Genomic DNA, 25,909 nt, shown 5'->3' with positions numbered 1-25,909 from the left:
CTAAAATTCTCTACATCTCTGTTCCTTATTTGTAAAATGGGACTAATAATAGTTACTATCACACAGGATTGATGGGAAGATTAAATGAGAGAATGCACAGGAACCCAGACACAGAGCCTGGCACATAAGCGCTTGGTATTAGCTATTAATAACAAGACTAATATTAATAGTTAGATTCCCTCTCTCACTGGCAGGAATTCCCTATCCATTGATTTGGGAGTGGGCAGTAAGAGGGGAAAACTCCCAAATTTTAAATTAGTGTAAGTAAATGAAGACCAAAAATGTCACTTAGATTTATCAGAACTGGAATGGAATTTAGAAGTCATCTAATTGCACACTGCTACCCAACTCTTAATAAACATCCATGTGGAAGAAGTAATATTTATAGAAGTGTTTGGAAGAATATGTTGTCTACCTGGTCTTAGTTTTATCCTTGAATTAAGCCGGGCCAACTGAAAGCTGCATACTTGGGCCATGTTAGCTCAGCCCCTCCAGAATTGTTTTCACTGGGATGAACTTGGGTGTCCTGCCCTTTGCTTATGGAGGGACACTGTCCAAAATAGCTTTATATAACTTGCTACTACATTTCTTATAATAATTTATATTGTTGAAGACTTAAGCTACCACTTCACTTAATGTCTGTTAAGTTAATCAGAGAAATTGCTTTCAGAACCCAGTGCTAGGAAAAGCTTTGCCTCTCCCAAGGAACTGGCATGATTTTTCTTTGTGGACAATTGGATATAACTGATCATATTTCTCTTTTTTGCTTTGGCTGCCAGGAAGCAGAGAAACAAATTTGTGGCTTGACTTTAGTAACTGTCGGGCCCTGCATCCCAATTTTTTCCAGTGTTAACCTTATAATTTTATTTTCTCTACTTTCAAGTTAATGGTTTATAACTCTATTGATTAGATATATGCTGGATTGGGTATTAAAATCCATTTTAGGTGTTACATTTTAGAGGTATAAACATTGAGGCTCAGACAGGCAAAAAGGACTTGCTTAGGACAGAACTAATTTGGGCAAAGCACAGACTGTAAACCATATCTTTTATTTCTCAGGTCCAAGGCTCTTACTACTCCTGTACATTCTGGAAAAGTACCAACTTCTGACTTAAACTCTAAATAACCCATAACGTCTCAATACTAGGCAAAGCCTACCTTCCCTCTGTGATGGGACAAAGCAACATCTGCCAATGAGGTGTGGCACTGCCACTCTCATTCCTGTTTCCTGGCTGGGTCAGCAGCACTGAGCTCTCCTGTCTCCTGAGTTGCAGGGCAGTCAGCCCTCCCCCATGGTCTTGAGAGTGTAGTATGTCCAGACTTAGTGGGTTTTATGTGAAATTAGCTTGCCTGCTCAGAATGAAATTAGCCTCTAGTGTCTGGAGTTCCCTTGGCTACTTCTTGCCATGAAAGGAAGGCTTGATATCCAGATGGCCTATGGATGCCACCGAAGCTCAAACAGGATCTGCTGGGTGTGAACAGTGGTTGAGTTTGGTTGGGCAGAAGAAAGTGGTTTTATTCTATCTGATACGAAATTTAGTTATAGGAAATATTGACCTGCCTAATGATTTGTTTTGTTTTCCCATGGTGTTCTGGGTGGGAGTACCTGGGGCAAGAGAGCATAGGCTTGGAACATATCCTGCCTGAGTCAGGAAAATTTTGATTCCTATTTTGAGATAGAGAAGAGGAACCTCTGGCCTGGGGCTGAAACTCAACCTTTTATTTGGTTTTATTTTATTTTTGTTTTGTTTTATTTTCCTGGGTATTTGTCATTCAACAGATACTAAGACCTTTGGGAGAAAAAGTCATAATATGGCCCCTGTCCCTAAGAGCATATCCTCAAATAGGAGTGATTAAGACATCTATGTCAATAACCAGAGTACAAGGTAGAAAGAGTTTAAGTTCATTACAGAGATACAGAAAGAAGGGTAGGCATTTTGGAGATGTGGCTGGGAAGAATGAAGAGGATTTAAACATGCAGAAACACGCCAGGGGAAACAGTGTGTGCAAAGGCACTGAGGTAATGACATGACAGGTAATGTATGAGGAATGCTCAGGAGGCATATGAGATGCAGGAAGGAGATATTGCTTGGGCTACCATTGCTACAGTTTAGAGGAGCTCCATAGATGTGGACTGTGACTTACATTCACAGTAGAACTCTGGAGGATGAAGGCTAGCCGACATAGATAATAGGCATCCTCAAAAGCGAGACTATCCCTAGGGATTCTCAAACCTGGTTGCCTTAAGAATTCCTGGCCCAGCCAAAAGCCTATAAAATCAGAATTTAATACCTACACTTCCTCCTCACCCCAATTTCCCAGGTTTTCCTAATTCAGACCACCCCACGCATGTCTGAGGTCTGGAAATCACAAAGGTAGTTGCTCTCCCTGGCAGATACCAACTACTAAACACCCTTAACCTTTGGCCTCCTTTCCCTTAGTTTCTATTTTTGCCTCTTCCTTTTCTTCTTTTGTTTGTATGTTCCTGTGTGCCATCCACTATATTTGTTTTCCCTCTATCTCTTCTTTTATCACCACTTTGGTCTTTGTCTTTTGGGGTCCCTACCTAAGGTGACCCACCACCAAATGGACCATAAAGTAGAAACGAATTCTCTTTCAGCATTTGCTGTGCTAATGGTATAAACGTGTGTATTATGTAAATGTAAATTAGATAGGGCTTTTGGTTAGTTTTGCTTACACAATTCTTAATTTGTTTTCTTTAGGATTTGAGGGAAAAAGTATCCCCGCACATGACTGCAGCCTTAAAGCTAAATATCCCATCAGCATGAAGAGATGATAAGAACTGAAAACTAGCTTTTTCTTGTGCCTAATCTGTTGTCCCACCTTCTGGTTCAGGTTATTCCCTTCCCTCATTTGTTTTCTCAGGTTTCTGCAATTAAAAGTTGATGCACTGAGCCAACCCTGACAGCCTGAAGATGTTTTAAGAGAACTTGACATCTTTGTTTTGCATTATAATTAATTGACTTAGACTCTCCCTCTGGGAGATATTCTGCTTGTTTTAGAGGGCTCAAGTACCAAGGATGCACATCTTCAGACCCCTCTCTGTCATGTCTTGGTTGAAGGATCCCCTGGGGGGTGGAGGTTGAGGGGGGCTGTTCCCAGGATCCCAGTTATGGTACTTTCTAGTAGAGTGACCTTGGGCAAATTGCTTAACTTCTCTTGAGCTTTTTCCTCATCTTTCAAATAGGAGTAATCATAATAATGCCTGCCTCTCTGGGTTGTTGTGAGGATTGAGATAATGCATATCAAGTACTTGGCCCCTTATGGGCCCATAGTACGAAATTAATAAATTGTAGAGTCCTGGAGGCTTGCTGACAGTTGCTGAAGGGCCTCAGATGACTCTCCCTATCTCCTCCCCCGCTTTCCCACCCTCCTTCAACCAACACGTTCTGAGCTTAGTGCCAGTGGAGCTTTGGGCTAGCTATGATGGATGATTAACCAGACATGGTCTCTGGATGTGGTCAGGAACGGCACACAATCTAGTGGGAAGATTGACCCATAAACTGCTAGCTTTGTGGAGGTTTCTAAATTATATGAAAAAGCTGCACTGGCAATGTGCATGGCTCCCCTTAGTGTGCCAGGCCTGAAAGGAAAAGAAGCTGTCTTTCTTTTTTTTGTGTGTGTGTGTGTGTGGTACGCGGGCCTCTCACTGTTGTGGCCTCTCCCGTTGCGGAGCACAGGCTCCGGACGCGCAGGCTCAGCGGCCATGGCTCACGGGCCCAGCCGCTCCGCGGCATGTGGGATCCTCCCGGACCGGGGCACGAACCCGTGTCACGAACCCGTGTCCCCTGCATCGGCAGGCGGACTCTCACCCACTGCGCCACCAGGGAAGCCCAGAAGCTGTCTTTCTTATTAAAATCTATCTCCCGTTCCCATAATAGGAGAAATCCAGAAATTTGCTCTAGAATCAGTCTGTCTTCCCCACCCTATTCCTTTTCCGCTGCTTCAATAAATGGCAACTCTAGATGACAGTTTAATTCTTAGAACAAAATGCATCCATCTTTGGGTTGGTGATGGCTGGGACTTTGGACATACAACAGGCATCCTTTTGAAAGTGCCTCTGCCCTTTTTTTCTCTTGAGTTTTAAGTTCAATTTCCAAATTCCAATCGTGGAAAGGCAGGGAGCCCAGCCACAGATGTGAGAGTCTAGAGTTTTGGATTTATTTGAAATGGGAGATTAAAGTGAGAAAGCCAAAGGCATGCTGACAGCTGAACAATAGAATTGTATTGGCAGATTTGGGGTGGATGGTTTGTAATTAATTGGGGCCCCAGCTGTGCCCTCGGGGAGCAGCAGTTAAAGAGAAATCAAGGTCACACAGTGCCCATATTCCAAAAGACATTCACTTAGTCAGTAAATAGTATTGGATATTTGAGTGTGTGGGACACAGATGACAAATAATCATCTCAATAAAACAACAACTGTGAAAAGTGCTATGCCTCTGGAATTGGGGGCCTGACTTAGTGGGCGTTGGAGGAGGCTAAAGGGAGGGTTCCCTGGTGAAGTAACCTGAAGACTGGCCATCTCTTACTCTGCTTTTCAAGATGTTGTTTTCTTGATAGATCTTCTAAATGGCTGTTTTTACATTACAGTTCAAGAGTAGCCTTGTCTGGGGACAGAGGAATGGACCCAATCTCTCTTTGGGTCCCAGATCATGGGAAGAAAGTATTCGCTTTGTTTTGACCAGGATTATCATCTCTGACCATGGCCAAATACAACATGCAGGACTGACGCCGAGGACGGCAGTCTCTGGGGGCTGCAGAAAAGGGTGGATCTGGTTTCTTGGAAATGTGGAGCAAAGGCAGGGTCGAGGGACCCCTTCCCTCTTAGCCGGCACCAAGTCTACCACTGCGTTTCCCCTGGCTCAGTCTTGCCTAGAACAGCAGCTCAGACTGCCGTGGGGGGTTTGTGGGGATCAACCTGGAAGGGTTTCTCTAGGGGTCCAGAAGCCACTGCCAGCCTGGGGAGGGTCCCTCGGGAAGCTGCCCTAGGTGACACACAGAAATGGTGGGAAGGGCCAGGTGAGACAGAATGGGAAATATTTCTGCCGTCAGACAGCAGCTGGGTAAAACCACCAGAGGGTCTTGTGGTGTGGCCCATCGGAGATGTGGCTCCACAGTCCTGAGTTGCAGACTCTACCTGCCAGCCCAAGTAAGTTTACGTCATAAGAGTTTGCTAGTTTTCAAACTTTGTGGAGCATTAATGGTGTGTGAGTCCCATGTAATGCTCAGAATTCAGTATTTTAAATTGTACTGGATAGTGGCAAAGTAAGGAGACTAAAAAATATCAGCTTTACAGGGCAGCACAGTGCCAGTGATGATCATTCATTTTACTCAGTTAATTAATAATTATCAAGAATCTCCAATGTGCTGGATACTAGGAGTCCTGGGGAACCAAGCGGGGTAAAGACTGCAGGAATTTTCCAGTCTGGGAGACACACAACAATGGTGTGTTAAAGTGCCATTCCAGAGCATAGGTTTTTGCATGCTGGAAGAAGGGGGTCCCCAGCTCTGCTTAGGGTCCTATTTGAGCTGGATATTAAGGGATGAGCAGGCATTCACCGGGCAGAGAAGACAGGTGAAGGCTTTGCAGGAGGCTGAAATAACTTGAGAAAAGGTAGTGAACGAGCTTGGTCAGCTGGGGAAGCGGGTTTGGAGTGGGGTGGGAAGGTGATGAGAAGATAAGGAGAATTGGGCCCAGGTTCTCGGTGCCGCCTAACGGGTTGGACCTTGTCCTGTAGGCTGCTAGGAAACCATTGGAGGCTTTGAAACATGAGAGAGATGTGATCAGATTGTGCTGTATAAATAGAATTCTAGAATGGGCTGGAGAGGTAAGAGCTGAGTCAGGGAGACCCGTTTAGGAGGTTCAGGATGGGAGAGGACGGGGCTCACACAATGTGCTGCCTGTGACTGGGGATGGCAACGGGGGGTGGATTGAGAGGCACAACCGTGTAGGGGACAGATGGAGTGCGACATAGAAGGGAGAGAGAATAAAGGGTGTTTCCTGCTTGGGCAGCTGGGCCTTCAGGAGGAAGGAACAGAAAGGGGGTGAAGGGGATAGGATCAGGGGGAAGGGAAAAGATGGTGCTGGCTTTGGGAGTTTGAAGTGCCTTCCTAGGAGCCAGAAAGAGGCCCCCTTTAGAAAGGAATCCAGGTCCAGGAGCAGGGGACAGAGGTGTTTAGAAGACTTGGGTATGGGTGAGAATGCTGGGGGCGGGGAGCACCTAGGCATACGGTGGAAGCATCTCGAAGGAGGAGGAGGATGGAAGAGCAGCCAGGGAGATTGAGGCTCAGTCAGAGACACAGAAGAACCCAGCGAGACAAGATGACACCCATAAGGGAGAGTTTCAGAGAAAAAACAGCCCATGAGAGAGCTGAATGCAGCACCAGGGCCAAATAGTGTTAGCATTCAAAAGTATTAGTGTTTGGACTTGGCATGTTGGAGGCTGCCCATATTTTTGTTACTCAAAAGCCTGGTTGTGATAAATGATATTCATGGAGCATTGCCAGAAGGCTCTGTAGCTCTTCCATTCCTCTGGAGAGCTGATATCACTGGATCCAGCCAGACCGTCAGGATCTGGGTCCTTGGGCTGCCACGTCCTTGGGCTGCCCTGATTTGACCCCATGTAGAATCGCTTTTACTGAATTGCCCTTTGGTGTCCATTTTCATGGAGGGGCCTCTAAGAAAGTCATGCAAGAGGATGACACGGTGGGAAGGGCTGATGTGCGCTGGGGCTCTGTCCGCGGGGTTGCTTACTGTCTCCTGTGACCACCCACGGGAGAAATAAACGTCTCTCAGAAAATCTGTATCCTGAACCACCAAGATGCTTTTATTTCATAGGAAATATAAACCTTATAACTGCTGGTATTTTCTTTCCTGCCTTGGTTACTGGGGAGCTCAAAGCCAAATTTGCAGTTGGAATTCAGTAAATATTAAGCAATTTAATAGTATGCCTTTCTGTGTCCTAACCCTCCTTTTGTTCTTTTATTCCTCCTACCATAATTTCTTAGTCTATTTTAATAGTATAGTATTGTTTATGTTTTTATAAGCCACCTTAAATCCTTTTTGGATCTTGGAGTTGTATAAGAAAAAGAAGGAAGCCATTGATGAACTTTAGCCAAGTGTCCTTGGCAATAAATCTTCGGACAGATCATTTTTGGTTGAAATTGTAGAAACAACCCAAAGTGCTATCTGATCTCTTCATAGCCAGCTAGCAACAGCTACTTCTATGTAATAACTAGTAAATTACATGCAAGTTTCAGAATGTTCAAGGGGAAGTGCCTCTTCTCTATGCCATGTTCTAACAGAGGTCAGCCTCATCTGGGGGCCTCACAGGCAGAGTGCTGAACTAAGGACCATGTGATAAGTATATTGCTTTGCTAACAGATGTTGCAAAGCACCGTCCAGCCATATCCAAGTGGACTCTGCGAGACTGGCAGGTCCTGTGACCTCGCTGAAATCAAGGTCTTAACAGAATAAAGGTGGGTGGATGGGTACTCAGTTCTGGGGCAGGGTTCAGCTGGCAGAGACATCATTACAACATGAAATCAGGACTTCAGGAGCTGAAGGAACCCTAGAGATCATGTAGGATTATCATCTGACAGATAATCCTCCTGAAATCAAGACTAGGCCCTGTATCCAGCATAGAGATGAATGGTTGGTTTTGTTTATGAAAGAGAGTGGTTCCTCTCTTTTTTTTAATTAATTAATTTATTTTTATTTGTTGATTTTTGGCTGTGTTGGGTCTTCGTTGCTGCGTGCGGGCTTTCTCTAGTTGTGGTGAGCTGGGGCTACTCTTTGTTGTTGTGCGCGGGCTTCTCATTGCGGTGGCTTCTCTTGTTGCGGAGCACGGGCTCTAGGTGCGCGGGCTTCAGTAGCTGTGGCATGTGGGCTCAATAGTTGTGGCTCGTGGGCTCAAGAGCGCAGACTCAGTAGTTGTGGCGCACGGGCTTAGTCGCTCCGCGGCATGTGGGATCTTCCTGGACCACGGCTCAAACCCGTGTCCCCTGCATTGGCAGGCGGATTCTTAACCACTGTGTCACCAGGGAAGCCCGAGAGTGGTTTCTTGACTATCCAAACTGGTTTTTATTATCAACTGGATGGATTTGCAGTACCACCTGGGTCCAGAGCTATAAAGTTGTTAACTATGAAGTGGTAGCATTTCTTTCCCAGTACGTCTTGCACATCAGCTCGTGGCAGTTTTGATAGCGGAGTTTCAGTAAAGTTTTCAATAGTGGCCTCATCCTGGGATTCCTGGAGTCAGTGCAGACTGCAGAGGTAACTTCCACTGCACTAAGTAAGTGAGGGAGTGGCCTGTTGTTTGGAATGATACTGCAGTAATGTCAGATCCCCAGCTAAGCCACCAAAACCTACTAAAACCACAGTATACCTTTAAGTGGATTAATTTAGGCCTAACCCTCTAGCCACCATGAGTCAACCTGGCAGACAGGAGCACTGCTCATTTGGGTCTTGTGAACAGGAACAGTTCCCACGCTTTTTCTCCCTTGCTGGTAAGGGTGATCACAGCTAATCAAGGTTATTGAGTACTAATGACGTGCCAGGTGCTATGCTGAATGCTTCACTTGCCTTATGTCATTTGATGCTTTTGTCTCCTCCATGAAGTAGGCACTGTTATTCCCTTTCAGGCAACTTGCCCAGTGGTGATGCAGCTAGTGAGAAGAACCAAAACAGAATCCAAGTCCATCTGTCTCTAATCCTGTCCTCCTCACCAGTGGACGACACCACCACCCACTTCTCTTTGTGGCGGCCCAGGGAAACTGGGTGTCTATGCTCCCTGGTCTGAGTCCAGGATTCTGGTGAGATGAGGAATGGGGAAGGACTACCCTCTTGGGATAGGGGCTTTCCACAGCCATTCTGTCTCTTTGGGTTTTTTTTCTGTCTCCAGAAAAAAATATCCCAGAAATGGCTTACCTATCCCCTTTCCACTGCCACCTATTTATTGCCTCCAATCAGGACTTCTCTCTTTGCTCCTGGAACAGACTGCTCAGTCATGCTCCTACCCTCCTGTCCTTAAAGTCAGCATAAAGTCCTCTTCAGGCTTTCTGAGAGTTCCTACAATAAGTAAGAGATGGAGAAAGCTGGAAAATGGTTAAGCTGTTACCTCAACATATATATATATATATGTGTATATATGTATATCTCTCTATATTAATATTTACTATAGTATATTTTAACCTAGACCCTGTGAGTGTGAAAAATGGGCATGGATGCCAATGACAGGGCTTTGATTAACATCCAGGACTTAGAAAAATCTGTTGCCTAGAAGAACTGTAGTTATGGGCATCTCAGCACAGGATCTGAGTGGGGGCTATCGGGGAGAATAGGGTTCCATGGGGCCAGAGTCATTCTGCATCCTGCCTCGTTACTGGCAGGGGGAAGGGAGGAACCTCAATCATTTGTGCTACCCACATGGATGAGTAGACCTGTCTAGTCAGCAGCCCAAGGGGAAGCAGGGGTAGTTTAGTCCAACAGTGGCCGCTACTGTGTACTCTGTGCTGTCAAGTTCAGGGGGTACAGAAACAACTAAAATGTGGTCCCTACTCTTGGCACTTACCTCTCGTAGAGGATACAGAGGCAGAAGAGAATAATTTCAGTTTCAATAGGGTAAATGTTAAGATGGAGGTGAGCACAGAGGATGGGTCAATAAGTCCAATGCTGAGGGGATATTTGAGCTGAGTCTTAATGGACAAGTAAGGGCCTGGTGAGGAGGTGGGAAGGATATGTCAGATGGAGGGAATGGCATCAACAAAACCATGGAAGGGTGAAATGCAGGTGTGGTGTATTCGGGGGAACTACAGAGAGTTTGGTTGGCAAATCTGAACACTTAGGAGACTGTTCCTGACACACAGTAGACCCTTAAATATCAGTTCAAAAAATGGAGTATATAGAGTATGAGAGATGAGTCTCTCATGGATGCCATTCATGGATGTCAATGGTTGTCAGCAATAATACACACTTGGAATTTATTGTGTGCTTTACTACATGCCAGGTGCATATGCTGAGTACTGTATATGTATTAGCTTAGTTAATTCTCACAAGAGCCTTAGGAGGTCAATATTAGTGTTCCTAGGTTTTGATGAGGAGAGCAAGGTCCAGAGAGGTTAAGTAAGTTGTTCAAGGCCACACAGCTAGAAAACTGTAGAACTGAGATTTGAAACCCTCGGAGTCTGATTTCAGAACCCGTCTTTTTTAAAAAATTGAGTTATAATTAACGTATAATATATTCATTTTCTGTGTACAACATAGTGATTCAATATGTTTATACATTATGAAATGATCACCACAGAAAGACCTGTTACCATCCGTCACCATACAAAGTAATTACAGTATTGTTGACTATATTCCCTATGTGTACATTTCATCCTCATGACATTTATTTTATAGCTGGAAGTTTGTACCTCACCTATTTCATTTGTACCCCCACTCCTTTCCTCTCTGGCAACCACCAGTTTGTTCTCTGTATCTATGACTCTGTTTTATTATGTTGGTTTATTTGCTTTGTTTTTTAGACATGTAAGTGAAATCATATGGTATTTGTTTTTCTCTGAGTTATTTTACCTTGCACAATACCCTCCAGGTCCAACCGTGTAGCTGCAGATGGCAAGATTTCATTTGTTTCTATGGCTGAGTAATAGTCCATTTTATATAGATTTATATACATACACCACATTCCTATTCATCTATCGATGGACACTTACATTGCTTCCATGTCTTGGCTATTGTAAATAGTGTTGCAATGAACATAGAGGTACATAGATCTTTTTGAATTAGTGTTTTTGTTTTCTTTAGTTAAATACCCAGAACCCATCTGCTTACCCACTGTCCCGTATTGCCTTTCTTTTTTTTTTTTTTTTTGCGGTATGTGGGCCTCTCACTGTTGTGGCCTCTCCTGTTGCGGAGCACAGGCTCCGGACGCACAGGCCCAGCGGCCATGGCTCACGGGCCCAGCCGCTCCGCGGCATGTGGGATCTTCCCAGACTGGGGCACGAACCCGTTTCCCCTGCATCGGCAGGCGGACTCTCAACCACTGCGCCACCAGGGAAGCCCCCTCGTATTGCCTTTCTGAAGGACATGAAAATGATGATATGGTGAGATCTGCTTTTTTTTGTTTTTTTTGTTCGTTCTTTCTTTTTAACGTTTTTATTGGAGTATAATTGGTTACAATGGTGTGTTAGTTTCTGCTGTATAACAAAGTGAATCAGTTATACATATACATATATCCCCCTAACTCCTCCCTCTTGCATCTCCTTCCCACCCTCCCTATCCCACCCCTCTAGGTGGTCACAAAATACCAAGCTGATCTCCCTGTGCTATGCAATCTGCGTCTTTATTCCTGTTCTGCCCCTAGGTTCTTCACCACCATTTTTTTTCCTTTTTTTTTAGATTCCATATATATGTGTTAGCATACAGTGTTTCTTTTATCTCTTTCTGACTTACTTCACTCTGTATGACAGACTCTAGGGCATCCACCTCACTACAGATAACTCAATTTCATTTCTTTTTATGGCTGAGTAATATTCCATTGTATATTGAAGATGTGTGACATCTTCTTTATCCATTCATCTGTTGATGGACACTTAGGTTGCTTCCATGTCCTGGCTATCGTAAATAGAGCTGCAATGAACATTGTGGTACACGACTCTTTTTGAATTATGGTTTTCTCAGGGTATATGCCCCGTAGTGGGATTGCTGGGTCATATGGTAGTTCTATTTTTAGTTTTTTAAGGAACCTCCATATGTTCCATTCATTCCCACCAACAGTGTATGAGGGTTCCCTTTTCTCCACACCCTCTCCAGCATTTATTGTTTGTGAGATCTGCTTTTTAAATACATAACACTGGCTGAAATGCAGAGGGTGGATTTAAGGGGGAAAGGAGGCTCAGGGGCCTGCCAGGGCTGTGTGAATCAGAGATGCTGTGTTCCTGGCAGTGCTTTTAGGGCCTTTGGGAGCGTGGCCACTGGGGAAGCCACCTCTTAGGGGGATACTCCTGTGGTTCCTCCAGTGTCATCATCACCTTGTCTTACCTTGAGAATTCGAGGTTTAGAGAAATGTCATCCCAGTAGTACCATCTACCTTGCTTGAAGACAAGCTAGAGAGTCCTAATGGAAGTGGCAGGAAAACTATGTATGTCTCTGAACTCTTCGGCCTCCTCTTTCTTTTTCTTCTCTTTCTAAGTAGCAACATATATTTTTAAACGTTCATTAACCACTAAAATAATAATAGCTGCAACGTTGGTGTGTTCCGTGTGCCAGCACTGTGTATACTTACATCAGTCTCAGTTAATCCTCATAACCCTGTGTATGGTGGTCTTCTTAGAATTGGGGAAGCTGAGGGTCAGGGTGGTTGAATAACTTGCCCAAGTCACTCATTTAGAATGGAGTCGAACTGGCTTCTGATTCCAGAGCCCACTTCTTTTCCGGACAGTCTTTACCTACCCTCCTCCAATACACCCCACAAAAACAGCAACGCTGAGGCACATCTAGGGGTGGTCCTGTCCTGTGGCTGGAGGTGTCACTTCCCCTGGCAGGTTCTGCCTTCTTGGTTTCTGTGGCTCTGTGTGTGGCGGTACAATCTCGTTCCCACATCATTTTTCCATTTCCTTCCTGACTTATCTGAGGAATTCGTACCTCCTACCCACCCCTCCATCCTGGGGACACTCAGAAGGTTCTGTTTTGAGTTCCACCTGCAATTGTGGCTCCTTTTGGAAAAGGCCAGTGCGTGAGGTGGGATGGCCAGGTTTGCTGTGCGCTCCCTATGCATTTGGCTCTCAGAGTGGTGTGCCTAAGGTCTTTGTTTTTAATCCTAATAGTTCACATCTTTGCTTTCCGTGCTGCCCAGCGGGAGCCAGCTGGAGGTGGTGGCAAATCTTCCTTTAATTTCCACTGTGATGGATTCTTACTTCATTTAAAATGGTGTTTAATTTGTACACGTGCCCTGAGGCTTTAAAAAAGCGAGCTCATTTGATTATTGTTGGAAATCAGTTTAGACTCCACAGTATGTTCAGCGGGTTGGGCTCATGAAGCCCCATGGAGCCTGTGGCCCCATTGACAGGTACCAGAGTCCAAAAATTAAAATGTGGTGAGTTCTACAGCCCCATACCCTTAATTTCTTCCATAAAACAACAACAACAACATCTGTTTCATCTTCCTTCCTAAAAACTGACTTCTTTTTTACTTCCTTTTTAAAAACAGACTTCTTTTTAAAGAAGCCGCTTTTAATATTTTCCCTTAAGAGGGAAGAAGACAGTAACGGGTGATTATTTTTCGGCCCCCAGCTCCCACGTTTTTTCTCACTCACCCCGTTCTCTCCTTTATTCTCAGGCACGAGGACCCCCGCTTGATCCTCCTTCACTTTGCTTTCCACTTTCCCTCTCTCATTCCTTCTTGATTGCCCTGTACCAGTGGGACAAGATTCATATTACAGCAAGCCACTTTTTCTTTTCTTCCTTCTTGGGTAAGGAGTCACTTTTGTGGGGGCCTGTCAATCCCTAGCAAAGAGTGAGAGGACCAGAATGGCCATAGGGCAAAGTCCAAGGCCTGCAGCCTAGGCTCTCTGGGGCTTTTCCAGCACCAGGCAGCCTGGGATGTTGCTTGCAGGGTCTCTTTTTCTCTTTTTAAGTTCTGAGCTGTGGTGTGCAATGAATGTGTTTGTATGTGACATACTCACATTTAATGCAGACTATGAATGCTGATTTCTCCAAAGGTAGCTATGAATAAGTTTTGAGATTCACATTTGAAGCTGAGCATAACCAGAAACCCCTGCCGGTGAACTTTTTTTGGGTTTCCTACAGAAGAGGAGTGAGAAAAGAAATAATTCTACTCTGGGGAAAGGCATAATTTAGAAGCCGTCTGCATGTGTAAGAAAACAGACTCTGTGGCTGCTCTATAAACCCAGACTGGCAGCCAGGGCTCATTGTTTCCTTTCCTTCCCTCAGCGTTTGTATAAGGCGAATGGGGCCAGTGCCCCTCCAGCTCCCCACCGGGCTGCTGAGGCTGTGGACTTCAGAAGTGGCTGGCCTGGGGCAAGCCTCCCGCTTGCTTCCCCTGCCTCCATCTTTCCTGTTCCTTACCCCCTGACCTATCACCCCTTCCTTTCCTGGAAATACTGTCCTTCCTGAGAGTGGAACAGGAGTATTGGAAGGTTCAAGGATATTTCGGGAAACCCCAAGTGGGATATTTAGCTCTTTCTACCACCTCTTCCACTTCAACACCCAACAACATTGGTCTACCATGGGCTTTTTTTTTTTTTTTTTTTTTTTTTTTTTTTTTTTTTGCGATACGCGGGCCTCTCACTGCTGTGGCCTCTCCCGTTGCGGAGCACAGGCTCCGGACGCGCAGGCTCAGCGGCCATGGCTCACGGGCCCAGCCGCTCCGCGGCACGTGGGATCTTCCCGGACCGGGGCACGAACCCGTGTCCCCTGCATTGGCAGGCGGACTCTCAACCACTGCGCCACCAGGGAAGCCCTGGGCTTTCATTTTGACCACTCACCTTCCACTTCCACTTCCACTTCCACTGTGCCTGGGTGAGACGCAGGGGTTCTGATCCAAGGGGTCGTGTTACCTCTTGTTATGGCCAGGCCTATCTCTGAGGCAAAGCTGGGGAGGTTAATTCTCACCCCTGTATTCTTGAAGTATTTCCGTGATGTTCAGTTTAATCTGATTACTCATCTTTAAAATTAGTGGTGGGAGACCGAGCAGGGAAGACATTATGCCTGGGCCCCTGTAGGTCTGAATCCCTTCAACAGTTGGACATCTTGGGGCTTCCCTGGTGGCGCAGTGGTTGAGGGTCCGCCTGCCCATGCGGAGGACGCAGGTTCATGCCCCAGTCCGGGAAGATCCCACATGCCACGGAGCGGCTGGGCCCGTGAGCCATGGCCGCTGAGCCTGTGCGTCCGGAGCCTGTGCTCCGTGATGGGAGAGGCCACGGCAGTGAGAGGCCCGCGTACCGCAAAAAAAAAACAAAAAAAAACAGTTGGACATCTTGTGTAATTGGTCACCCTGGATATGGAGCTTGCTTGGCTCAGTTCCTCAAGGGACATGCAGGGTAAAGGATAGTGACCACTGCTGTCCTTCAGCCTAGTGCTGGCCAGTGGTGCTGGCCACTCAGGAAGCTCTGCGGAGTCCCAGGGGTATAGTGGCCTTCAGTGACATTATGGTGGGAAGGCTGTCGGGGAAGAGGGCAGCTTCCCTGCTGAAGATTCGGTTCCAGTGAGGTTCAGAGGAAAAAGAGGACTATGCTTTGTGGGCTTTCTCCAAGCATCCAGATGGATCCCAGGCATAATCCAGCAAGGAAGATCTGATTTTGTTTGTCTTCCTCCCCTGTCTCTCTAAATAATTTTATCTTCAAAGCATGACGCAGGCGTTAATTAACATTCTGGCTCTCCTGGGAGGTAGGCAAGTAGGAACGCCACCCCCGTTAGTGAAGCCCAGGGAATAGGTAGGTCCAGAAGCCTCAGGTATGTGAGCCACAGAGAAGCGGAGTGGATCTCACACCTTGGGGTTTTGCCCTCAGACCTCTACTTGGACATACCCTAGGTGGCCCTAGGAGCCACCCGGCTATCTCAGTGTCCTTCTTTCCCATTAGAAGAAAAAAGCTGAGGCTATGGAAGGAAAAATGCTTGGTACTGTGGGATGAGTAATGGAAAATTTGAGAGTTGAAGAGAAATTCTGGTCAGATTCACTGTCGTCGTGAATTTTAGATGCAGGATCCTGATTATGCCATTAGTTTCATTAATTTACTTGCTTTAAAAAAATGTGCTGAGCATCTACTTCTGGGCAAGGTATTACAAACAGAATCACTTCTCCTAGAAGTACTGGCTAGACGTGAGGGATCCTGCTGGTTGGGAACTTGATCCTTTGTATCCCATGCTTAGTTCATAAGCAAAAGGTGGTGTGGGGTTCGTTGCCTCTTCAGATGGTGGTTTCAAGTGCTGGAGGACTCCTGGCATCTGGAAATGGATGAGAAATCCACTTGTGATTGTTGATGTAGCAGATCTCTGGAGACTAAAATTTTTTTTTTTTTTTGCGGTACTTGGGCCTCTCACTGTTGTGGCCTCTCCCGTTGCGGAGCACAGGCTCTGGACACGCAGGCTCAGTGGCCATGGCTCATGGGCCCAGCTGCTCCGCAGCATGTGGGATCCTCCCGGACCGGGGCACGAACCCGTGTCCCCTGCAACGGCAGGCGGACTCTCAACCACTGTGCCGCCAGGGAAGCCCGAGACTAAACTTTTTAAGCCATTTATCTTGGTTGGATCAGGAGAAGGGGCCCCTTGGGAGTCCTCTCCCTGGGGTTGGAGGTAGCATATCTTTAAGCCTGGCTTTTTCTAGGGCTCCCTAGGAATGGTGATCATGCCGGTTTGCTAGATGTTGGTAGGGTAACTCCTGAGAGCCCTGAGTTGATACTGAACCTCCGACTCTAGAATTGCAGCAATGTTGGGATCTCCATTGGTTTCTTTCTTATTCGTGGGGCATCTTGGCACACTGTAAGAACAGAGGAGGGGGGTCATTTTATCCTGTAAATGTTGCCCTCTCTCGGGTGGCAGTTGGACTCTACTGTACTGGCTTTGCAGGAAGCCCAGCTCCATCAGCTAATGATATTCCTTATCTTGGCACTGCAGGCTGCTGAGAACCAGCCCTAGACCTCTGCTTGAGGGTCCTTCCTCTGAAGACATCACCAGTGTGTGGAGCCCGCCCCACACCCACCCCCTGCCAAACCACGGCCTTTACCTGTGTCTTCCGGTGTTTCCCGTGCGACCCATCCTGTGGGAGTGCCTCGTGGGCCGCCCCAGAGTTCACCCCACATTCAGCAGCGCCAATGGTGAAGATGACAAGATCCAAGACTTTCCAGGCATATCTGCCCTCTTGCCACCGGACCTACAGCTGCATTCACTGCAGAGCCCACTTGGCCAATCATGATGAACTAATTTCCAAGGTACATGTTCCCTGCAGGCCTTCCTTGCCTACCTTGGGGGAGGGCACTTCTGGCTCCTAGGTTTGCAGACGTTTATGAGCTCTGCCAAAGGGCCCGGAACATTTGTATTCCTTCTTTTGTCCAGGGAGGGCTGACCCAAATGGCTGTCTCGCTCAGCTGAGAAATAACTCAGAGTTAGGGGGAGAGTGTACTCGTTTAATCTGTAACTTTGGAAAGTAAATGTCATCCCTGTTGAGTCTGTGGGGGCTGGGGGCTCGCGAGCCAGAGGGGAGAGGGGCTGAAAAGGGATTGGAGCCTTGCAGTCTGCTCGCCTGGGCTGTGTTGGCAGATGCATGCGATGTAGGGTGCTGCCTGCCTAGAAAGGAATTCTGAGAAAGGTGGTCTCTTGTAGGAGAGGTTAATGGCTGAAATGAGGGAGGGGAATATTGCTTTTTAAGCCCCTAGGGAAGGTTACCAGATGATTTAGTTACTAAAATGGGTGGCCTTTGGAGGACCAAAAGTGGCTTGGTGAAGAGCTGACCCACTGGCTTGTCGGGACCTTTTGGGCTTCTATGTGAGGTGAAATGGCATGACGTTTGGTCACAATCAGAAGAAAGAGTGGAACCCCATTTTCCCTGAGGAGCCTTGGCACCTGCTTCCTGAAGTTGGGGTGGGGGGATTATTAACAAATAAATAAACCTAATGTCCCATTGAGCAGTCCAGACACTGGCTGCTTCAGACAGCATTCAGAGGGGAGCTGCTCCCTCCTGGCCCCAAGCTCCTTGCCAAGGGAGGAGAAACAGCTTTACTAGCCTGCAGGAAAAGGAGAAAGAGCTCACGGGGGACTTTTCGCTTTAAAAAGCATCCTTTTCAGAACCTGGACTTCATGCCATTAAAGTAAAAAAACAAAAACAAAAAACAACCCTTTATGCAGACTCAGACAAAGTTTAAAAAAAAAAATTGAGTGTTCTTGATCTGTTTACAAGAACTGCTAGAAAAGGTGGCATCACTTTCCCTGCCTCTGGCTCGGTAGCCCCGGGCAGAGCAGGAGGAAGGATCAGCAGTTACAGAACAGTCCTGTCCAGCTGGCTGATTTGACAGGAAGTGGAGAAGCTGCTTGAACAACCACGTCTGTTAGTGGGGATTCTCAAATCAGGACTGCAGATGGAAGAACTCCTCCTTCTAGGCCTCTTCTAGGGTCTAGGGTTACCAAAAGGCTTGAACCCTGCAGCCCTCAGAGTCCTGGTCTCTGGCCCACTTTCCCTTCTCTAGGTTTCTGCTAATTACTCTCCTCTATGCTATTTGTGTTCCAGCCAGCCTATAGCTTCCTTCTCTGTCAGCTAACTCATCTTGTCTCAGATTCCTCTTGGACCTTTGGGGAACCCCTGGAGCCTGGAAGTTTGGATGTGGGGAGGCTATGTCAGTGAGAGGAGAGGGGAGTCAGTCCTCTTCACTTTGGAAGCTTGGAGGGAAAATATGAGTTGTTCTACTTCTGGAAATCTCCAGAGGAGTAGAAAACAAGACATCTTTTTAATATCCAGAAGTACTGTGGGGACTTCCCTGGTGGTGCAGTGGTTAAGAATCTGCCTGCCAATGCAGGGGACACGGGTTCGAGCCCTGGTCCGGGAAGATCCCACACGCCACAGAACAGCTAAGCCCGTGCGCCACAACTGCTGAGCCTGCGCTCTAGAGCCCGCGAGCCACAACTACTGAGCCCACGTGCCACAACTACTGAAGCCCACGCACCTAGAGCCCGTGCTCCGCAACAAGAGAAGCCACCGCAATGAGAAGCCCGTGCACTGCAATGAAGAGTAGCCCCCGCTTGCCGCAACTAGAGAGAAAGCCCGTGCGCAGCAACGAAGACCCAACGCAGCCAAAAATAAATAAATAAATAAATAAATTTATTAAAAGAAAAAACAAGAAGTACTGCGTATCGTAAGAAGTGGAGGTAACCATAAACTGTATTTAAGAACTGCTACTTAACACTTTATAAATATTATCTCACTTAATCCTCGTAAGAAGCCTTTAAGGTAGGTGATGTTAGTCATATATTTTATGGATGGAGAAGCTGAGGCTCATACAAGTTGTCTAAGAACTCAGGTCTTGAGTTCTCAAAGAAGAGAGAACAATTACTTTGAGCGTGTTCAAGAAAAATTTCTGGAAGAGGTGGTATTTGAGCTGGGCCTTGTGAAATGGTCAGAAGGGAGTATGTGGGGATGACAGTGGCCTTCAGAGTTGATGTCTTACCTCTTTGGCTTGGTGCCCAGGGTCTTGGATGATCTGGCAGAGCCTAGCTTTTGAGTTAGGGTCCCTGCCGCTTCCTTGCTTTATGTTCCAACCACTTGGAACTAAGCAACAGTTCCCTGAATATGCACATAGGGGTTTTTCGGGCCTCTGTGCTTCAGCCAAAAGCATCCGTTTTTCTTTACCTCCTTCCTCTCTCACAGGAGCTCTTGCACATCCTTTTCCTCCTTGGGCCATGTCCGATTAGCTTTGTATCTCTGGGTCAGAATCTGACCCATGGCAAGAGCTCAGTAAATGGTCAGATAAACGGATGGCCCTTGAGCCTTGGGAGAAGACAGGTGATGAGCAAAAAAGACTGTTGGCCTCATGTCCTCCTTTCTGCCCCTTTTGGGGCAGAAAGGCTCCTTCACAAGTCCAGGCCAAAGTCAGCACAGGCTGCGGTTTCATTGGCTACAACCGGTGCACAGGTGGGGTGCATTAGAGCTTGATGATTAAAGAGTTGTGTTAACTGCCTGACCGTGGGGAGAGAGTGAGGGAACTGTGGCTGGCATTGCACAAAGATTCCTTTATTTCATTCCACAGCCACCCCCGGCGTTAAATAATCTATAGATTCTTATGCAGGTCCACTTAATGGGAAGATCATTGCCCCAGCCCCCTCCTTGGAAAATGGGCCTTTCAGTTTGTTCCTCTCTTCCATTTAAGAAAGTTCAGGGAGAGAATGTTTCTCCTGTTCTCCCCTCTTGACATAATCTCCTATGTGGTTTCAGAATCCACCCAGTGGGAGTTAGGAGCTGGGAAGCAGCTAACTGGAGCAGCAGTGTAATTAAATGATACTTTGTACTTGTAACAGAGCCTTTCATCTGGAAGCTTGACATTCCATTGTTTGTTGTTTTTTTTTTTAAAAAAAGTGAGTCTGCCTTCATTATGGAGAAGCCAACACAAAGGGTCAGAGAACTAAAGCTCAGAGCACGTGGCTAGCAGAGAACTGGGAACAGAATCAGGACTTCGGGCTCCCTTCTTATCAGCGTGGCTAAGCCTCCGTGGAAATGGGTAGTTGTCAAGTTTTAAACAGTTAGGGTCTGTATTGATGTGGTGGAAAGACTCCTGCACTAGGTTCCCAGCTTGCTTCAGATTCCTAGAGGCCTGGAGTCAGCTGTCCAACCTCTGAGTCTCAGCTTCTCACTAATAAAATGAGTTAAATAATATTTGCTGTGTCTAATGGCTAGTAGTTAGCACTCGTGTGCTTACTGTGTGCCACGGCTGGAACAGTCCTAGGAGGTAGCCCTACCTTATTTGAGTGTAGGGGGTGTAGGCTTACCTCATTGGGTTGTTAGGAGGCTGGATGAGATCATCGATGTGTGGGTGGCTTGCAAATCACAAAGCTCTATGCAAATGTAAAGTAGTCCCTTTGCTTCTCTTGGCCTTGATGTCCAAAAAAAAAAAAAGCAAGGAGGTGGGGTGGAGGGGATTGTTACTGCCTAAGCAAATTTACTTTAGCCAAGATAGTTTCACTTTAGAACCTGGAGCACAGGAGTTGGATTTGAGAGAATAAGGCAGTGGAAGAGAAGGACAGCCAAGTTGTGTGTGTTGGCAGAAAGGTAAGAGCATTTGCTCTGTAGGACGCTGGGGGGTGCGGGGCGTTGGGGGTGCTTTTTGAATCGATGACAGAACTATCTAGGGAATGTGCTGAGGCCTCCTACAATTTCTTTCTTCGGGGGTGCTGTGGTCTAAATGCTGAAGTGTTTGCACGCAGAGGTATTTTGAGTTGGCACGAGGAATTGCTCACGCTGTTGTTTCTCACTTAATGGTGCAAGTCACAGTATAAAAATATACTTTGGTTATAAAATAATAATAGTTTCAATTGGAACAGCTAGTTGCCCCCAGTGAAAACAATCTAATGCTCATTTCAGTGGACACTATCTATTATGGAAACCTGGACCTTTGCAAAGCTTTCCATAAGAATTACCTGTAGTCAGTCCTTCCCTTGCCTCCCTCCTGCTAGCCCTCAGTGATGTTGCAAGTAGGCCATTTAAGAATGGTGAATTGATTGGATTAATCTATCATGAACCCACTTTGGGGACGGTGGCTTCATTCCAAGACACAGGTTGCTCTAAGTGCCCTGGGTCCTTAGAGGGAAGGTGTTGGAGGCTGTGGAGTGGGCAACTCAGTGACAGCCTGAGGTTACACAGCCTCAGGGCCGGGCTTCTCTACCTCACACCCCTCAACTGCTGTCTGTGTGAAGAGCTGGGCCTCCTTAGAGGCTGCAGTCTAATTAGGAGGCAGGTTCTTTTTGTTCCCTGTGGGGTTCCATTGGGCTCACAGTGGTGACATTTTGGTTTTTCCTTCCTGCCTAGACATTAGCTGCAGCATAGCTTTGAGAAAAGTGTCAGGGAGGGAGATGCTGTGAAGCCTGAAGACTTGTATTGATCTGGTGGCTGCTGAGAGGCCCACTCTGCCCTCGGCCTCCCACCTCTGCTCTGAGCACTAGCGTTCTACACCAGTGACTCTCAAAAAGTCTTGTACCCCAACACAGTGACTTAGAGGTTGTGGGCAAAGAGGGAGTACCATCCTATCCTGTCAGCTCTACGTGTCAGGGATTTGTTTCTCTTAATCCCCACCACCCACCAGCTTGTCTTTAATGTGCAATAAAACTAACTTTCCAAAATATTAATGCAGTTATTTGTGTCCTAAAAAACTTCATGTAAAAAATAAATACAGGAACAGAACTTCTAAAAATCTACTCATTTCTTTTCCTCTAGGTGCCCTGGAAAATGTTACAGTGAGCATCAGATTGTATTAGTTGTGTTAGTGACCTCTGTGTCACATTAAAAGGCATAATTCCTAAAGAACGTATACAATAAGATGCGGCTTTTGAAGATAATTCTGTGAGCTTATCTATCTTGCAAAATATATGTCATATTGTAGTTTTATTAACTGAGAGGTTTTGGTATCCAGTGGATGACAATTGTTTTTACAAAAACCATAATTCAGTAAAATTAGTTTTTCTATTCTAGCAGGAGGGGGAAAAAAGCCAGATTGCATGTAAACCTATAAATGTCTGTCTCATTAAAAGTGTCCATTTTTTTGTTTCCAGAATAGTGGAAACCTAGGGCCAGAGTGATTGTTAGGTTTTAAGAAACAAAAGGTTGAGAACAATCACCGTTGCAGGACCCATACCATATAGCGGGCACCTTTGCTTCTTTTGCAATGTTTGCAAGACACTGTTGTGTGTTTGTCAGTTTCCTAAAGAGCATTTCTGAGGTGCAGTAAAGGCAGAATTAATAAATTATGGAAGAGTTCCAACATAAACTAATAAGCCCAGTTTAAAAACACATTCAATCAATTTAGCTTTTGTAAAGAAAATCACATATCCAACCTAAAACTACTTACTTCTTTCCCTCAGCTGTTTGATCTTTGAAAGCCCTAATCTCCTACTAATGAAGTGTTAGTTCTGGAGGGGTACAGGTGAGCTATCTGTCGACCACCCAGGAAGGGTGACAGGTGAACCACGTCTACAGCAAATCTCCAAAGGAATGTGGTTAGATTACAGTGTTTCTTGGTGAGAAGAAACTATTTAGAATTCGTAAGATAGAACATCTTATGATACCTTCTCCTCATGGGCGCAGAGATTGAATCAAGTCAGGGTGAGATAAACCATAAATTAGGCTGGTACAATTTGTACAGCATAATTGTTCAAAGTTGGGACCACCTTAACTGGATCTCAGAGGCCTCTGGTACATGTGGGTGATGGCAGTGGGGACTGTGCCTATAACTTGCTCTTTTGTCTCATTGGCTCTGTTCTATTATTGCACGAATACAAAATATGTAATGGGGTGGGGTGCACTGTACTAGATATGATACTACCCTCGAGGATTTTACCCTCAAGAACTTTCACTCTAGTCGGGGAGATAAAAGGTTCATAAGTCATCCCTTTTTTTTCCCCTTAGAACAATGTAACACAAAATATACACATGTATAGCTCCTGAGATGTTACAACAAATTTAAAATATGTAGATCAACATGATCCAAATCGTTTCCAAGACACCATTATGGTGGTTCAACAACCATTTTATAGTGTATACTGAATGGATGTCCACATCATGCCACAAAACCCTACTCTTTGTTTCCAAATTTGAAAGCTAGTCCTCCAGAGCAGGGGGCCAGTCTGCCTCTATAGACACAACATCCAGCTCAGGAATGTCTGCAGTCACATTAATCAGAGTCAGTGTTCGGCTTGGTTCTTCCAAAGCCTCCGTGTACAAACTCTTTATTGTAGGTTCCAACTTGAGTCTTTAGATAGAGGCAAAAACGATGCTCATCCACGTAGCATGTCTCCATAGAGTCAATGGTGTGAGTTCTCACAGCTAAGGGCCTCTGGTAAAGGACCCGTAAAAGTGTTTTCTGGGCGCTCTTCAAGTCCCATCTGGTTGTGGTTCCTTTATACGTTTAGTTGTAGAAGATCCTTTCTGCTAGTCTTCAGGTCATTCCCCAGGTCATTATAGCTGCTCTATAAGTAGTTGTAATTTAGGTGTGCCCATGGGAGGAGGTGAGCTCAGGGGCCTCCTACTCCACCGTCTTGGCCCCTCCCCCATAAGTTGTCCCTTCTTGAAGTTTGTATGGTCAACCCTCTGTATCCACAGTTCCATATCCAAGGATTCAACCAACAGTGGATCAAAAATAATTCAGGGGCTTCCCTGGTGGTGCAGTGGTTGAGAGTCCACCTGCCGATGCAGGGGACACGGGTTCGTGCCCCGGTCTGGGAAGATCCCACATGCTGTGGAGCGCCTGGGCCTGTGAGCCATGGCCGCTGAGCCTGCACATCCGGAGCCTGTGCCCCGCAACGGGAGAGGCCACAACAGTGAGAGGCCCGCGTAACGCAAAAAAAAATAAAATAAAATTCAGGAAAAAAATTCCAGAAAGTTCCAAAAGCAAAACTTGAATTTGCTACATGCACACTGGCAACTATTTACATAGCATTTACATTGTGTTAGGTGTTATAAATAATCTAGAGATGATTTAAAGTATAGTAGTTTATATGCAAATACCATGTCATTTTATATAAGGGACTTGAGCATCCTTGAATTTTGGTATCTGAGGTGGGTTCTGGGACCAGTCCCCTGTGGACACAGTGGGATGACTGTCCTTCACCTTACAGTTATCTTAGGTGGTCTCTTTCTTTTTTGGGGGGCCACACTGCGTGGCTTGTGGGATCTTAGGTCCCCAACCAGGGATTGAACCCGGGCCCTGGCAATGAAAGCACCGAGTCCTAAGCACTGGATGGCCAGGAAATTCCCCACCTTATGTTTATCTTAAACCATTTATCACAGTATAACGATGAATGTCTCCCATTAGCCTGTGAACTACCTGTGGAGATAATTGTGACGTCATCTTTGTGTCTCTAGCACCCAGCACAGCTCCTAAAGACTGGTAAATTTTCAATGAATATCTGAGCGAGTAACTTAGTTCTCTAAGATAGAGACAGAATAAGGGGCTCTTAATCTGGGGTCCATGGGCTGGCTTCAACGGATTTCTGAAATTGTATGTTTAATTCTATGTGTATGTATATTTTTCTAGGGAGGGTTCCATAGCTTTCATTAGGTTCTCAAAGGATTGTTGTTCAAAAAAATGCCCTTAAGATCCATCTGTCTAGAAACAGAAGTTCTGGGAAGACTTGGTAGAAGTGACACTGAGATGTACCTTGAGGCAAGAACCTAGACGTGTGGAAATGGATGGGGAGGGACTGGTAAAAGGAGCATCACGAACAAAGAAGTAGAGGCCAAGAGTGTGTGGGGAGGAGCCACTCTTTTGGGTAACATTGAGAACTGTGTGAAAACAGATTGAAAGGGTAGGCTGAAGCCAGGTTGTTGGGAGAATAGAAGTTCGGACTTTATTTTGCTGGCAGTTGGGCGCCACTGAAGACTTTTTTTTTTTTTTAATTAGGTTGCGCTGGGTCTTAGTTGCAGCAGGCGGGCTCCTTAGTTGCGGCTCACCAGCTCCTTAGTTGTGGCATGCAAACTCTTAGTTGCGGCATGCATCTGGGAGTTAGTTCCCTGACCAGGGATCGAACCTGGGCCCCCTGCATTGGGGGTGCAGAGTCTTAACCACTGCACCATCAGGGAAGTCCCATCACTGAAGACTTTTGAGCAAGTAATGACATGACCAGAGCTTTGCTTTCAGATGGCAGCTGTCGTGGTATCCTAGGTGAACTGCTGAAGAAGAGACTAGAATTGGGGGATACGAGTGTATATGCACCTCAGTGGTCTGCAGGTGGTCCAGGCACATGGTGGTCATTCAGTACATACTTGTTGATCACCACTTGGGAAAGAACTACAAGCATTCTAGGGCTTAGAAAAATTCTCTCTATCATTTATAGCCGCCATGAACAAGAGGAATTGAGTTCAGGAAGTCACACTCTTTGGTTGGGAGGCAGACCTGTCCTACAGTCTGTGAAAATTAATGATCTGGGTGGGCATAAGTAGAATTGTTCACCAATTTATTACTAAATGAACTGCTGGGGACCAAGTCGAGTGAATCATCTTGTGTTTTTTGCTGTGGACTGCAGGCAGCTGGAGCACAAATCTGCTCAAACGTGGTCCTTTCTATGTGGTTGCTTTAAATACCAAAAGGAAATGTTGACTTGAGCTATGAGGCATACCCTGAAAATTAATTCTGTGGTTTGCAAATGCCTGTAAGATTCCAGTCCTAAGATTGGTTTG

General features: G+C 46.0%; 1 protein-coding gene across 1 annotated transcript in view; it reads left to right on the top strand.

Annotated features, from left to right (window-relative positions):
* The window catches only part of YPEL2 (yippee like 2), a 63,565-nt gene that overhangs the window by 4,533 nt on the left and 33,123 nt on the right, over positions 1 to 25,909 (top strand). Inside the window, exon 2 of the mRNA XM_082604564.1 lies at positions 16,657 to 16,970. Coding sequence (XP_082460690.1) covers positions 16,854 to 16,970 — 117 coding nt within the window. The 5' untranslated portion in view covers positions 16,657 to 16,853. The remainder of the gene's footprint in view (positions 1 to 16,656; positions 16,971 to 25,909) is intronic.

Source organism: Mesoplodon mirus (genome assembly GCF_964341445.2).
Source record: "Mesoplodon mirus genome assembly, chromosome: 18".
Lineage (NCBI taxonomy): Eukaryota > Metazoa > Chordata > Mammalia > Artiodactyla > Ziphiidae > Mesoplodon > Mesoplodon mirus.
This window is presented reverse-complemented; position numbering and strand designations above follow the sequence as displayed.